Source organism: Crocuta crocuta, unplaced genomic scaffold (genome assembly GCF_008692635.1).
Source record: "Crocuta crocuta isolate KB4526 unplaced genomic scaffold, BGI_CrCroc_1.0 scaffold479, whole genome shotgun sequence".
Lineage (NCBI taxonomy): Eukaryota > Metazoa > Chordata > Mammalia > Carnivora > Hyaenidae > Crocuta > Crocuta crocuta.
The window spans coordinates 4,321,111-4,333,562 of record NW_027531875.1 but is presented as its reverse complement, the minus strand read 5'-3'; the positions used below and the strand labels follow the sequence as shown (position 1 = coordinate 4,333,562).

The following is a 12,452-nucleotide window of genomic DNA, read 5'->3' as shown; positions in this document are numbered from 1 at the left end:
AAAGAAACCAAGCCTCTTAATTTCAAATATCGTGGGGAGTTTGTCAGAGAGCGGAGCTCGGCTTGAAAAAGCAGCTCACTAGTGGTTTCTGGTGGTTGCTAAAACGAGCTAGAATTGAGGTAGGTTTTGGTGGAGGGGGGGGAAAAAAGCACAGGAAAAGACAGAATCCAGAGTAGCAGAGACTTTGTGCCCCCGTTGGAGAGATGGTTGAGTCCTCGTCAAGGTTGCTGTGGTATCCCAGAAACACCATTCACTCCGAGCTGTGACCGCGCACCCACAACAGCAGCAACTCCACTGCGCCGGGCTGAGGAGCAGGAATTAGGAGCTCGCGAATAATATGAAAGGGGTCCGCAAAGGGGAAAGCCGAGCAAAGGAATCCAAACCCCGGGAGCCTGGCACCAGAAGATGCGCTAAATGTGGCCGCCTGGACTTCATCCTGATGAAGAAAATGGGGATTAAAAGTGGATTTACGTTCTGGAATCTCGTCTTTTTATTGACGGTGTCTTGTGTGAAAGGTAGGTCTGCTTTCGGGGTCCCCCATGCTTTGGATGTTGGTGAGCTGACTTGTCGCCGGAAAAAGGCTGGTAGCTTACTTTGGAATTTGCACCGATAAAATAATNCTCCCCCCCCCCCATAGGAAATGCATTTTGCTTGCCAGATTTGGCGTTCAATGCAGTGATTGAGCTTGTGCTCAATAAATATTCTTGCAGTATGCTCAAACGAATACGTGAGTTGGTTCGTATAGCTTCTAACTAGTGGATATTCAGGCAGAATTCCTCTGCAAGACTTTACTTGGTTGTGAGGATTACCTTGATTTCTACTGAAACCAGTGGGGTTTGATGCCTTGGCTAGGATATTTCTATTAAAGACACTCGTGTAAACGCTTTTTAACCCTTTCAGGGAGCAAAGTTACTGACATGCTAGGAATGTGCTGTTAAATGCATTAGGGGACAGGGGTCTTCCAAGAACCCCCCTACTAACATGAATGTCTGAATGCATATGTGAATTATTACTACGTGGGCTCTTATGCATTGATACATGGTGGGGGAGCTTCCCTGGCTCCTGTAGTTGAGGTTTAGCTTAAAATGAGGCTTTAAAAGGGTCTGAGATGCCACGAAGTGTAACGATCCACCTTTGGGGATGAATGAAGGTAGGAGGAAAGTCATTAGCTGACGACCAAAAAGAAAATCCCCAGCAAGTCTCAGCGTTCAGACAGGTAGAGTGAGTATCACATGCACAGACAAGGGGAGGGGGTGGGTGGGATGTAAAATGTATTCCTAAGCAGGAAAGCAAGGGACAGTCAGAATCATTGGAAGAAAAGCTGTCCTCGGGGAGAAAATAGACCCCCAGCTCTGTTCCACAACTTCTCCTGCACCCTCTGGCCATTAATTGCTGCAAAGAATACTCAGGAGATGTTTATGACTCATGCCAGCGTTTTTGAAAAATCCCCTCCCCATACTCATGGCAGCTCGAATAGATGCGATGGATGTCGCTTTCAGTGAAGCTAGTTCCAAATCTTGGGTGTCTGTGTGTCGGGGCTGGGGGTGGAGGGTGGGGGCTGGGGGGTGTTTTGGCCCAGGCGCGCCACGGCTGTCAACACAAACTGGACGCTTCTTCCTTTGTAAAGGAGTGCCTCTCTGAACCGCAATCGGGCCGCGTCTCTATGAAACAGTTTATTGTCCAGCTTGCAGCTGGCTGTCCCCCCACAGAAGGCAGCCCATTTGCATTCAGTGGAAATGATAATTCATGTTTTGGGTGGAGGAAGCTGGAGGGGTTACCTCTCCTATTAGGAGCAACCCTGGGTGGCCTGTCTCGAATTTTAATTTACATCCCTACATGCCAGGAAGTCGCCTCCGGTGTCTGTGGCAGCAACTGTATGTATTGTAATCCCAACCTGCTCCTTAAAGCTTGATTTTTTTTTCTTTCTTTCTTTCCTGGAGCCTCCAGCGCAGCTCTAAGGCAAAACGCTTGTTCTAAACGTTATAACTGCACTCCCTAGTGCACAAAACATGTCTCGGGTTGCTTACAATAGGTTCGTTTTCGTAGCCGGCTCGACGTGCGAGGAGCCTCGCATTTACGCTTAGTTCGTCAGCCACGGGGAGTCGGCGGCTCACGGATGGCCCTGGGGCTGACTGCTAGACGCGCTCCGCGTGGGGGTGGCGCAGGGAGGCAGCAACAGCTCCAGGCACGAAAAAATGTTGGGGTGGCTCCTGCTAGACGATGCCTGGGGTTAAGTGCGAGTTTTCCTGTGATACCTGTTGAGCCAAAACACATTCGAGGGGCAGACGGGGGGAGGGAGTCTCCGAAGCAGGGCGAGCACGCCAGCCCGACAGACACCGAACCTCGCAGCCTGCAATTACAGCCCGGCTGCCCGCACCTACCGTATTTTCCGAATAAGACGAGCCACTGAAAGGAAGGACGCGTTAATTTGGTTTAAATGGGACCCCTCTCCTCTCCTCACAGCTCCTGGACTGGTCTCCACTGAGCATATTCCAGTTTGAGGGACACTGAGAAGGAGTGTGTCACACTCTGCTTTGGTCCCGTTCAAAACCATTTTTTTTTTTTCGGAACTTAAACATTTAATGGTAATAAGATTCTTCTTTGTCACTTATCTGCCACTTGGAAGGTTCCCCATATATTTTACAACTCAAAACACTGTACTCAAATTCTGAGAGACAAACTTACGTGGGCTGTATGCTTTAGACCTGTTCCCTAGTGGCAGGTGGTGGCAATCTTAACAGTTGATTATTCTCTGCTTTCCCCTCCTTATTTTATTCTAATTTCACCTCGGTCTCAAGGCTTTCCTAAAACTGTGATTGCTGACATGGCTTAAATGGTGTTCCTCCCAATGTCTATGCCCCAGTTTATTTTCTACACCGTTTCTCCTGGACTTCAAAGGCCCAAGGGAGAGCTCAGACTGGGGAGTCGTTTTAAGGGCTTTGCAGGTCCTATTCCAGGAGAGCAGAGGTGTTCAGGAAGTCCAAGGTGCGCGGTTTTCCACACGAAAATCTCATGCCACAAGAATTCCACCTTCTGCCCATACTTTTCATCACTACCCCATGTCACCTCTGCCAGCAAACAGCGACAAAGAGGATCAGTGGGAGGAAACGCCTCAGAGTAGAAGACAAAGTGGCCTTCAGTGGTAGGCCCGACCGCCCCTCTGGGGTTGAAACGACAGCCAACCTTATCTGGCCATTTTATCTCTACTGTCATCATCTCAAATGAAAGGTGGCCTACGGAGGACACCAAATTAGGGTGGGGAGCTGCTTGGACTTGGTGCATGCAGATTTGAAGCTGTAACACACACATGCACACGCACACACACGTACACGCGCGCGCGCAAGCAGACAGAGGTTTCTGAAACGCAGCTGCAGCTGCAGCGTGTCTGTTGAGGTTTCACTCCGATAGAAACTGTGAATCTCCTAGTCGTGCTTAAACGTCCCGCCCACGTAAACAGACACTCGGGGCTACTTTCCCACGCTCCGTCTCCGGGGATCACACAGCTAGAGCAGAAGGTACCGAGCAAAGATGCAGGAACCATGCGAAGGTAGCGAAAGCATTGACCTCGGACGACAGGTGGGCTCGAGCCAGTGTGCTGCGTTCCACACCCTGCGTCAGGGCATACTTCAGGGCCACAGGCGGGACCCTGGACTTTAAGAAGGACCCACGTTTCTGCGTGCTCTGGGGATTCCAAAGAGATATTACTCCTGTCACAGAGCTCTTTCTGGAAGAGTGGGTTTCACACCCTATATCAGTTAAAAAAAAAAAAAAGGTCGCAGGTGGCCTTTCGGGAGGAGTGCTGCCGGGGAACTCGGAAGCACCTTCCAAGCACCTTCCGCGGAAGCCAGGGTGGCTGCGCGGAGGGAGGGCTCAGACCGTTGTGTGTCTTCGTGTCTTTGGGAAGTGACGCTCTCACTGCTCACCCTCAAGGCGACCGTCTGACCTGACAGAGAATGTCATATCTTGAGGGGGCTTTTCAAAAGGGGATGGAGTGCGTTAAAGACCTCACCAAACAATAATAAGGGCAAAAACACAAACAAAACCATCCCCTCCATCCAAGCCATCAAAACCCTTCCCTTTAGGTTGGCACGTTTGAGTTATCTGCTGGGAGGAAATATGTTGTGTTTGGGTCAGGCGTCCCGCCGCAGTTTGGCCAGGTACCCTTCAGTCTTTTTTTCTTTGGAAATACCTCTTAATTTCTCCTGGAAGGGTGGACTCCATGAAATGTCAAAGAACCATCAGAGGTTGAAACTGGGCACCTGACTTGGCCTGGGCGCGTGGGTGTGTACTGCTGGGAGGAGGAGACCATCGACACCGAGGGGCCTTTGGGAAGCCTCGGGGTGCGTGTGCGCGTGGCTGTAGGTGTCCGAGGCGGAAATGCGTGGCAGGTAACAGTGCGTTTATATTCTCCGAACTCTAGATGGTGGTGCTGTGGACAGCGCTGTCGCGCTCTCGGGGGGAGGGGGGCACCGAGAAAACTCCCTTTCCCCAAGCTGACCGCAGTGCTCCCCTCACTCAACTTCTCCAGTGATAGGCACCAAGGGAGTTCGAAAAACTCACTGGAAACAAGGAATAGGCTTGCTGCCCTTTTAGGACCCCTTCATCCCCAACCCAGCTCTGTCGCTTGGGNGTTGGACCACAGGGGTTAAGGCAGAAGAAATGAAACAGCATGGGGTCATCCCAGCCACCGTGTGGGCCTCTCCCCGCCCGGCTGGAGTGGCCAGCTCTGGGCTGAAAGCCGGACCCGCCGGGATTGCAGCACATTGCAGAATAATAATGAAGCAGGACGACTGAAGAAAGAATGGTGGGCTCAGGCATCAGGCGAATTCCCTTTTCCCGGAACACGTCGCCTTTGCGGAGACTTTACACCACCTAGTTGCTAATCCAACCCAATTTAACGCCCAGAAAAGTGTTGAGCAGCTCCCAGAATTCTGGGCTGAACTTCCCCTGGACAGTTACCTTGTAGAAATTGTTCTGAAATGTCATGTTGCAGCACCGTGTTTTCTGAATCCTCTGGTGTTGGGGGATTGGTGAGGTGGGAGGAAGGCTGAATCAAGCCAGTGTAAGAAATGTGTGTGAGCAAGAATAATTCAGGAGAGGTTTCAGTCCCTTGAAAACTTAATGCCAGTTCCTTTGAGGTCCTTCAAGGAATAAACGGTATGGAATTACTCCATAAAGTGAGTACTCTAGGAGCACAGACTTAGTTGCAGGAGTTGTTATTACTCTTCATGATATTAATAAGCCTTACTATTTGTGGGACAGCTAAATAGAATTTTGGGTATACATGTCTTTTCCTTGAACACATAGTTTAGTGTCTAAGGAAACATGAAATGATAAGGCAATAGCAAATGGCATCTATACATGATTCTAAATTTAGTAAAACTAAATCACAAGTGGGATATAGAAGAGGTAGAGCAATTAATAATGTTTTTGTACTCAGGTGGGAACCTTCCAATGCAAAATACTTGCCTATGATCTCAAATACAAATACCTGAAAGATACTAAACTGAACATCACTTGTCTGCAAGTGTACTCCTTGGGTACCAAAAGATGACTTTCTTCTACTTAACCTCAGGGTCTCCAGAAACTGCTTCAATGTTTTGTCCAGTTTGAAAAATTACTGGAAGGCACCCAACAATATGTCTACTAAGGAACCTGTTACTTCAGTTACTTTAGGCAACATGACTATTTGAGAAAATATGCCACTTTGTACTTTAAAGTCCAGTGTTTGAAAGATTAGAAGTAAAATGATTGCAAATAAAGAGATTAGAAAAACTATGTAGGATTAAGAAAATGTGTAAGATACAAATAAAACTTAAGGCCATTTTATTTGTCTATAGATCTATTTAAACATGGCCTCCCTTTGTACCTTTCTTCTCTTGCCTTTACTCATAGGACAAAGGAGTGTGTAGTTTATGGACACAGTGGCTGTTCTGATTTGAATTCTGGATGGGGTCTATTAAGGATGTTAGGACAGATATGCTTTTAACCAAATTCATCTGGTCTCTTAGAGTGTGCGGGTGGGTGATGCATGGTATTTTCTGAAGATATCAATTTTCATGTCTACAAGATTTTCTTAGAATTAGACATTTTATAAGGCTCTCATTCTCATCAGGAATATCACTTTTTAAAATGTCATTGAAAAAAATTAATTTGTTGAATACCTTCCAGTATTCAGGGTCTCAGTGCTGATGGTCATCCTTCGGTTTCTCAAACTTCCAATCTTGTAGCCATCAAATATATTCCATGTCATCAAGCCCTTTGCTAAGCTACCACTTGGTTCTGGTTGAAGATTCCAAACGATTAATATTTTCTATATAATCATGGCCTACTGACCACAACCTTATCTGAAATCTCCTCTAAAAAAGTCTACAACATTCATTCGCATCACACACCTTATAATAGGATAATAAGAATATCAGTGGTAATCACGTGGTAGTAGATATCACAATGTTATTCTGTCAGCTTTTAAATACTTGCACTACAGTGATTTGCAAAGTGTTCCTGAATAAACAGCACCAACATTATCTGGAAACTTGTTAGGAATATGAATTCTCAGGTGCCCACCCTAGGCCTACTGAAACAGATGCCCTGGTAGCTGGGCACAGACATTATTGTTTCTAACAAGTCATCCAGGTAATTCTGATATGCTCTAAAGTTTGAGAACCACTACAATAAAGAGCAAGAGTTCTGGAGCTACTGAGACCTAAAGTCAAATTGTGTCAGGCAGTTATGCTTGCACTAGCGACTAAACTTTCCTAAACTCAATTCCATCATCTACAAAAAAAAAAAAAAAAAAAAAAAAAAAAAAGGAGCTAGGAGCTAGTAGAATATCAGCAGGCCTATAGAGAAAGGGCAATTACACTTTTAACACATATGGTCCCTGACACTGGTAGCTATCATTAGTATTATTCAAATGCATGTCCACATGCAAAGCCAGTATGAATTCCCACATACTTCAACCCTAACTTGCAGCCCTAACTTGTACATAGCAGTAAATAAAAAGAGTAGCATCTTCTTACTAGCTAGTATTTAACTTTGGCCACATTCCCAGTCTATTACACATTGGAGAAATACTCTGAAACTTCTGCTTATCATACTTACTACAGTTACTTCAGGTGCTAGTGCCATGTAACAGGGGCAGACCCATAGCTTAAAAAGGTTACCCCTACTCTTGAGCTATTTTTATCCCCTACATACCAACTTTAATTTAATATCAATTGATTAATATATGTACGGAATTTGGTCATTCATCTTTTCACAAATTGTTATATTTTACAGGGCTGGACAAGTTCTTAAATATTAACTAGTTAACTTCTCTTACTTTATACAGGAAATACACATGCCTAAAAAGGATAAGTGATTTTTACTAGGTTATAAGTTTCATGAGCTCTAGAACTGAAACAAGATCTCCTGGCATTCAAGTTCATGTCCAACTCTCTTCCTATTCTACCTTCTCAATTTTATTAGAGTTTGCTCAGATGACACCAATAAAGATGATCACAAAAGTTAATACTTAAGTACTATGTATCAATTAGTACCATATAAAAATATTAGTGATTATATGTTTTGCTGTAACTTTTAAAAATTGTTAACCACTAGTTTTTTAGAAGAGAAAAAGAAACAATTATTGAATGGAAATATTTTCTAAGGCTGACATAATATGTACATCAAAAAAATAACTAGTCATATCTTCAATAAAGTCTATACCAGTCTTACAAGTCTATAAAAATAGAGTGTATTGAGTGATTTTTTTAATGTCTCATAAAGAACTTTAAGGAATAGTATTTAAAAACAAATTCTTATTTCTTATAATCTAGACACAACTTCTTATTTATAAGCTTTTCAATATAGAAAACCTGTTCTAAATTTATTTTCTTCATGTTTTAATTATGTTTAAGCCATATTAACAAAAAATATATGCAGTCCCTCTCATCTGCATTTACATCTGCAGATTTCTTTCATGTGATCTATTTAAGAAATGGTGTCATTCAAAACAGTACCATATAAATAATAGCACATTTTATAAATATTAATAGTATAAGAACAATTGATAATGTTAGAGATTATCTTCAATTTTAGTGATATGTGAAACATTTTAAAGTCTCTTTAAAATAGAGTAAAATTTCCAAAATATTGAATACTACTAAATTTGAGGTGTTTAAATGTTCAGAAAGTGATTGAAACATATAAAAGTAATGAGTGATTCTCTTAAAAACTGAGTTTATAATGTTCAAAATTATACCTTCCTTTGTTTTGTGCTAGCAGGTTTGAAAGGAGTATTTATGATTATATAGTTTAAAATGATGAGGTAGTTTTTTTTAATGATGACATGTTTTAAAATATGGCTGGATACCACTTTGAAAGGAAATTTATAAAGGGAAATATTCTGCAGAAACAGATTTATTAAATCTCAAATAACATGAAATATCTAGAACTAAGCTATAGTTTTCCATTAATTAAGTCCATTAGGTTGACTCCAGAATGCTCAGAGGTGCTCAGAGAAGATAAAAGACATTGCTATGTTTGGGGAAATACTAAATACTACCAGGATAGAATTCTTTGTTACGTCTTTTTTTTTTTTTTAAGTAGAAATCTCTGTGCTAAGCCGTTTCTATAAAGTATATTGTTTACATTTTAAACAGTGGTTCTCTGCTTCATTTTTCTGCTTTGAATTCTAACAAGCATCTTGTTAGATGGCTGTTATCTCCTATGTACAGATTATTATCTCCATTTACAAATTATCCACATTTCCTGAGGCCAGAGATGTACAATGACTTTCCATGAGCATAAGGTTAGTTAGTCGTTGATGAAATCTGAAATGACAATACATTCAGAAACTAATTGGCTTATTAAAAGTTAAAACTATAAGTGACTAAGTTACTAATTAAACTTCATTTTTAATAAAAAACCTGAGACCTTGAGAATTTAATTTAAAAGAAAGGCTAAATTAATATTCAGTATATTTACACATACATATATTTATAATCTCACAGTTACAGTAATACATAAATTCTGTTTTACAATCTTCAACATTTTTCCGTAAGTTGCCTAATGTTATTTTTTAATAATCTTGTATGAAAGATGTGATTTTTAGTTTTATAAGCAATAGTAAGTGAAGTAAATGCACAATACACAAATATGTCACTGTAAGATATAAACCTATTTAGTGCATTAAGCACACACAAAAAAATTTATGATCCTTGGATCCTAACCCAATACTCTTGAGTAAAATACAAAATTTATGAATGTAGATAATTTTATGAACTTCACAAATAAAATAACATTTGGATATAAAATTGTTTACCAATTGTATCATAAACATTGGCAAATCAATTTGTTCCATTTGGTACCTTAATCTTGCATTCAGTTCTATGGAATTTTAATGATATGACATTTCTTATAACTAGTCTATTGTCTAATTGTCAGGGAATATGAATTAGATTTATTTGTTGGCATATAATTTAATGAGTATAGGTATATAAAGAAGAGGCAAGTCACAGCAATGAAGTGACTTGCAAAGATTTAGGTTGCACAAAACAGTATATAAATTCCCTATCCAGGGGATCCCGGGTGGCTCAAGCAGTTAAGCACCCACCTCATGACATCAGCCCAAATCTTGATCTCCACGTGGTGAGATTGTGCCTTGCTTCAGGCTCTGTGCTGAAAGTGTGGAGCCTGCTTGGGATTCTCTCTCTCTCTTTCTCTGTCTCTGTGTCTCTCTGTCTCTCTGTCTCTCTCTCTGCCCTCCCTTGTGTATGCTCATGTGCTCACTCTCTTTCTCTAAATAAAGAAATATATTAAATGAATGAATGAATGAATGAATGAGTAAATAAATAAATAAATAAAATTCCCTGTCCAGTACTTGTTTCTCTTTACTGAGTACTGCTTTATGAGTTTTTTACATAGTCCTAATTAGTTTATGAGAATAAAGCTCCTTGAGAAGAAAGACCACTGTCTAACTGAAATCATGACCAGATGCAAAACAGTACTTCCTGAAGTATTCATGAAAATAGATATATACACAAAGGAAATAAATGAGAAACAGCATTCAATTTAAAGATTAACCTAAAAATTAAATAGAGAGATTGAGATATACACCATCACCTACAAAAGAAAAAAATACACCTATGCGTCTAGTACACTAAAATACTCCAAATTAATGTTACCTTTTCTTGTGATGGTGATAAAATGTATTTTCATATGTAACAAAAGTATTTTTATCCTTTCTGAACTCTGACTCTTCCAATATAAACTAGGCTTTTTCTTACTTGCTTTATTAAAATTTTCTTTGTGGATATATTTTTAGAGACCTCATTTAATCCATGTTTTTACTTTTAATGCTTAGGTATCCTTAAAATACTTTCATATGGATTATTCATAGAGTAAACTTATTACATTGAACATTTTTTAATGGAACACCCTTATTTTAAGTAATTGTGTATCTTAAAACAGCGAGGTGTAGATTTCTCCGAAATTGGCCAAAGTTAGGGATAAAAGTACACCTAAAATCTGTCTCCTACTCTCTTTCCTAAAATTATGCATTCCAGAATTTAATTAATGTTGGAAATTGACTATCAGCCAAATTCTCTATTTTAAAATTGATTCTATTATAATAATTCAGTTTAGTTTATTTAAATTTTAAATTACAAACTGACATACTTTTTCTTGATTTTGGTGATGGGAAGGGGAAACTGATAATTAAAATGCCTTTTCTCAGGATTGTTCACATTCCCATTAGCCACTTGTTTCTCATTCACAGTTAATAAAATTATCAACTATTTTATTGTTTTATATTATTCTAATTTGTCAAATATCTATTAGTTTTCTACAGGGATATATTATTTTATTTTTTTGTTTTGTTTTGCTTATTTCTACAGGGATATACTATTTTATTTTTTGTTTTGTTTTGCTTATTTACACTATGAGCATTGTCTGACTTAAAAGAAATATGTAGAAAAAATGTTAATTTCATTTTCTCTTACAATACCACCTAATGGCAACCTGAGATTTACCAACCGAGTCAATAATTTAAAAATATAAATTTAAGCTGTATTTTATTATAAGTGTGTTAATATAGAGAAGTTAATATGAATCTAGCCTGTTGTTATTCTACTAAAACATAATAAGAGACTGTTAAAAGACTTCAACTTCATTCAGGTAATTTGTAATTTTTAGAAATTATTTTAGTTTTAATAGATAAAGTATATTTTCATATATAGAAATGACTCTTTGGAATCTGTTATTGGAGGTGTAATTTGAATTTTTCCCCAAATGCTGGTAATGAATCTATGCTTTATCTGTCTGCATGTTTTAATATTGAACTCTGTATTGCTAAAAGCTCCATTTGCAAGATAATGGATCAAAGTTAGGAGACCAGGCAGAATGAATACAATTTATTGGCTCCGTGTTCTGACTGACTGAACTATGTAGTCTAGACAAAATATTTACTCAGCGTTCACATATATGGAGAAACTCTGAGTTAAGGTTTTTTGGCTGATGCCTAAATCAAAACAGCTGAACTGATTCAAATGTTTTGTGTAAACAAATTTGCATCCATGCTGCTAATTTGTGTGCCAACTTCCAGCTTCGTAGTTTCTAAGATGATGGAGATGATAAACCCTCTTAAATAAAGTTTGCAACAGAAATGTTGACAAGCCTATGGTACCTGTTTTGAGTTCATGTCCAGTGGTTTTCTCATGGCTCATGGCTTTCAAAGAAAAATTATCATCTATAAATTCAGCTAGTACTTGACTGCTTTTTTATCTGTTAAATCTTTTCAGAGGAGGTCAAAAAGAAATTCTTAAAATCAATTTTCTAGCAACGTTCCAGGAAATCTTTAATATCTATGTTATTTTGGTGGTGTTCATTAATATATTGATAGATGAAAATAAGAAGTGACATTTTGAACTTAATTTTTAAATATTACTAATGTGTAAGTCCTTAGAAATTAACCATTTTTCAATAATTTGAAGATTACTAGTTATTTTATCTGTTGTCACATAGATTATTAAAATCTCCCTATTTTAGAAAAACTACATTCTAATTATGCAATTCCTTCAAAAGCAAAATTCTCAAAGGCCTCAAAAGAAATTGGAAGATGTCAGGTATATTAGGTTATATATTGTGCTGTTTCATGTAAATATTACCTGAAATGTTTGCATCATTTTCTTGGTCTAAAGTTCAGTTTGGTTTAGTAAGCCTTTTGTTATAACAGTATTATTTTGAATTCAATACTGTAGTCTTGACACAGTTTAATTTATGAGTTATGAGAGAGACTGAGGTCAGTAGATTTTATATTCACAGAAATAATCAGTAGTGTATTTATCACTTCTGGGATTCATGAATACATTCCTTCACTTATCCATCATTTATTGAGGTACAAAATGCGTCAATATATTTAGGATACAGAAATGAAGATCTAGTCACTACCCTAAAATAAGTTTTATGTT

General features: G+C 39.1%; 1 protein-coding gene across 3 annotated transcripts in view; it reads left to right on the top strand.

The window, feature by feature from the left end:
- Window positions 1–337: 337 nt before the first annotated feature.
- Window positions 338–12,452, top strand: part of CSMD3 (CUB and Sushi multiple domains 3) — a 1,194,711-nt gene continuing 1,182,596 nt past the window's right edge. For all 3 annotated transcript variants that reach the window (XM_077772930.1, XM_077772929.1, XM_077772928.1), the window contains exon 1: window positions 338–515. In XM_077772930.1, the coding sequence (XP_077629056.1) occupies window positions 338–515 (178 nt within the window). The remainder of the gene's footprint in view (window positions 516–12,452) is intronic.